Source organism: Salvia hispanica, unplaced genomic scaffold (assembly GCF_023119035.1).
Source record: "Salvia hispanica cultivar TCC Black 2014 unplaced genomic scaffold, UniMelb_Shisp_WGS_1.0 HiC_scaffold_788, whole genome shotgun sequence".
NCBI lineage: Eukaryota > Viridiplantae > Streptophyta > Magnoliopsida > Lamiales > Lamiaceae > Salvia > Salvia hispanica.
The window spans coordinates 6,193-9,000 of NW_025952563.1; the positions used below are offsets into that span (position 1 = coordinate 6,193).

Sequence of the window (2,808 nt, forward strand, 5' to 3'; positions counted from 1 at the left end):
CAAGACGTGTTTACAATGATCTCCCCATAAATTCATCAACTAGTTCGTTGAATAGTAAAGAAAAAGATGCCATTTTATATTTTGTACTCTACTACTGGTCTGACCTTTATATTATGCATGCTCCAACTCATGAATAACAACAAAAAAAATATATATGCTCTCTTTTCCAAATCTACTACTCCATATGACTGCCACTTTCGACGACATCCACATCACAAATCCAACAATGATACAACAACAAAATCAGCACCAAAACTAGAAAATGAGAGCACCCATTTCTAAACTTTGAATTTGTATTGTGGAGGTAGAGTTAACGTTAACAATTGAGGTGTAGACTAGATTTGAAAAAATATGATTGCATAGGAATTTTAATGCAACTATTGAAATATAATATCTTAAATAAAATCACGTCTTACGCCTTCTTCAAATGATCAATTTAAATTTGAAACCATGATTCCATACTTTACTTCTAGGGGAAAAAAATGAATTAAAAGGATCGACAAACTAAACAAAAAAAAAATTCATTTTAAAACTCCCATGCACATCATTATATTCTTGATACAATGGTCTCTAATTTGTTTGTATGGAAAACACCAAAGTTTAATTCGATGATATAAAAAACAAAAGAAAAGAAAAAGTTTATTCTTACATCTATCATCTCTCTTTAGGACTAGCTGTCCGTATAAATATAATGATGACCATTATCATATTCATTAGAATTTTCCCAAGATCGTTTTTAAATAAAAAGGTAAGCTCAGAGCTGCAGTTCAGATGCTTGTTTACAGATAAGATAAGAGTAAAAATTGATCCATGGTAAATTATAGTCAATGAATATATTAATAATCCCTCTCTCTCTCTTTTTCTGCTTTGAAAGAAAAAGGCAAGAAGGTGCAGGCAATGGTTGACATTATAATAGAGACCAGATACAGACTGATAATACAAAATTGAGTGGAAGAGACAGCATAACCCCAATTACTTATGTCCCAATGGTTCAAATGTTGATACATACTTTCATGTAGAGGGGTTGTCCCAACTTCATTTCTCTCTCCCTCACTTCAATATCATCCACCCACACATATATTTTTTCCCCACCTTTTTCTTTAATAAGGATTCCCCAAGTCAACTTTCTTGAACCTACTATAAAATGGTCCAATGCCATGAAAATAGCACAATAACACACTTGAGCTCAACTAGTACTAAACACATTGAGTTTCCTTGACCTAAGATACTAGGTAGATATCTATACATGGAAGGCGAACATACGACCTCCGCGCCTTCCACACCTCCAGGCGTCCCTCTCTTCGGAGTCGGAGGGTTCAGAAATGGGAACGAAAGACGATCGTCTCTACTTGGGAATAGTTGCAAATGCTTCAATATTGAATCTTTGTCATTGGAGGAGGGGCCCTTGCCCCCTATCTCTTGCTCATTGCGTTCATCTTCCATCACTCTTGCTAGAAAGGTGCGTGTGTGTGTGAAGTCAATTTTTGTGTTTTTTTTTTTTTTGTATATATTTTTTTTCCTAATATCAAATATTTACAAGTTGATGCATGACATATACATATGTTACTATAAAATAGGTGGGAGCGGAGTTTATAGGCACACTGATAATAATATTTGCCGGAGCGGCGGCACCAATAGTGAACCAAAGGACTAAAGGGGCGGAGACGCTTCTCGGGATGGCAGCATCGTCGGGGCTGGCCGTGATGATAGTGATACTCTCCACCGGACACATCTCCGGCGCCCATCTGAATCCCTCAATCACCGTCGCCTTCGCCGCTCTCCGCCACTTCCCGTGGAAACATGTAATGAATATGTTACAAATGATTAATGTTTTTTGAAATAATGATTAATGATGAATTTTCAGGTGCCGGTATACATAGGTGCACAAGTGAGTGCATCAATATGTGCTTCATTTATGCTAAAGGCCATTTTTGAGCCAATAATGGGAGGTGGTGTTACTGTCCCTAGTCCTGGAGTGGAATATGCTCAGGCATTTGCATTGGAGTTCATCATCACCTTCAACCTTATGTTTGTTGTCACTGCAGTCGCCACTGATACAAGAGCTGTAAGCACACAACTTCTACATCATCTTCGAAATGCAACTTTTACTTTTTTTTTTTTTTTTCTTTTTTTTATTTGGCTTTTATTTAGTTGTCAAAATTATATACATAGAATAACAAGTTTGAGTAGTGAAAATTGGTAATGAAAAGTCCAAATTTCGATGACCATTAATTGCAGCGACAAACGATATTAATTTGCTAGACAAAGAGCCAGTCCTCCTGTTGATGGTTGCTATTCTGGTGTAGTCTAAAAATCTTAGTTTATTGTTGCAATTGATGGTTGTAGATTGTTAGTAGTATTAGTTAATGAAATCAAGGGGAGGATATGAGATCCTTAAATTAGTAGAATGGCGCTGACTTTGGAATGTTTTATTTTGACTTTAAAGTTAAACCTAAAAGAGTTGGATTTAATAGTACCTTGTATGGCTTACATGATACTCAAAATATGTGTTTGTAGCTAATTTATTTGTAAGTTGTGGCACAATAGGTGGGCGAGCTTGCAGGGATTGCGGTTGGAGCGACTGTCATGCTCAATATACTCATAGCCGGGTAATACTATCAACCAGTGATGACACTCTTTTAAAATTTTAACGAATTACTATACATTATATTACTACCTCCGTCCACCAAAATTTGTCTCATTTTTCCATTTTCGTCTGTCCCCCAAAATTTTGTCTTATTTCACTTTTGCCATCTTTGGTAGTGGATCTCATATTCCACTAACTCATTCCTACTCACATTTTATTAT

The 2,808-nt window shown here is 36.0% G+C and overlaps 1 protein-coding gene across 1 annotated transcript; it reads left to right on the forward strand.

The window, feature by feature from the left end:
- Window positions 1-1,065: 1,065 nt before the first annotated feature.
- Window positions 1,066-2,675, forward strand: LOC125200057 (aquaporin NIP6-1-like). Its single transcript, XM_048097851.1, has 4 exons — window positions 1,066-1,459; window positions 1,578-1,802; window positions 1,865-2,065; window positions 2,548-2,675. Exons 1-4 carry the CDS (start codon window positions 1,247-1,249, stop codon window positions 2,611-2,613), a joined length of 705 nt encoding a protein of 234 aa, XP_047953808.1. The 5' UTR covers window positions 1,066-1,246; the 3' UTR covers window positions 2,614-2,675.
- The last annotated feature ends 133 nt before the right edge of the window (window positions 2,676-2,808 follow it).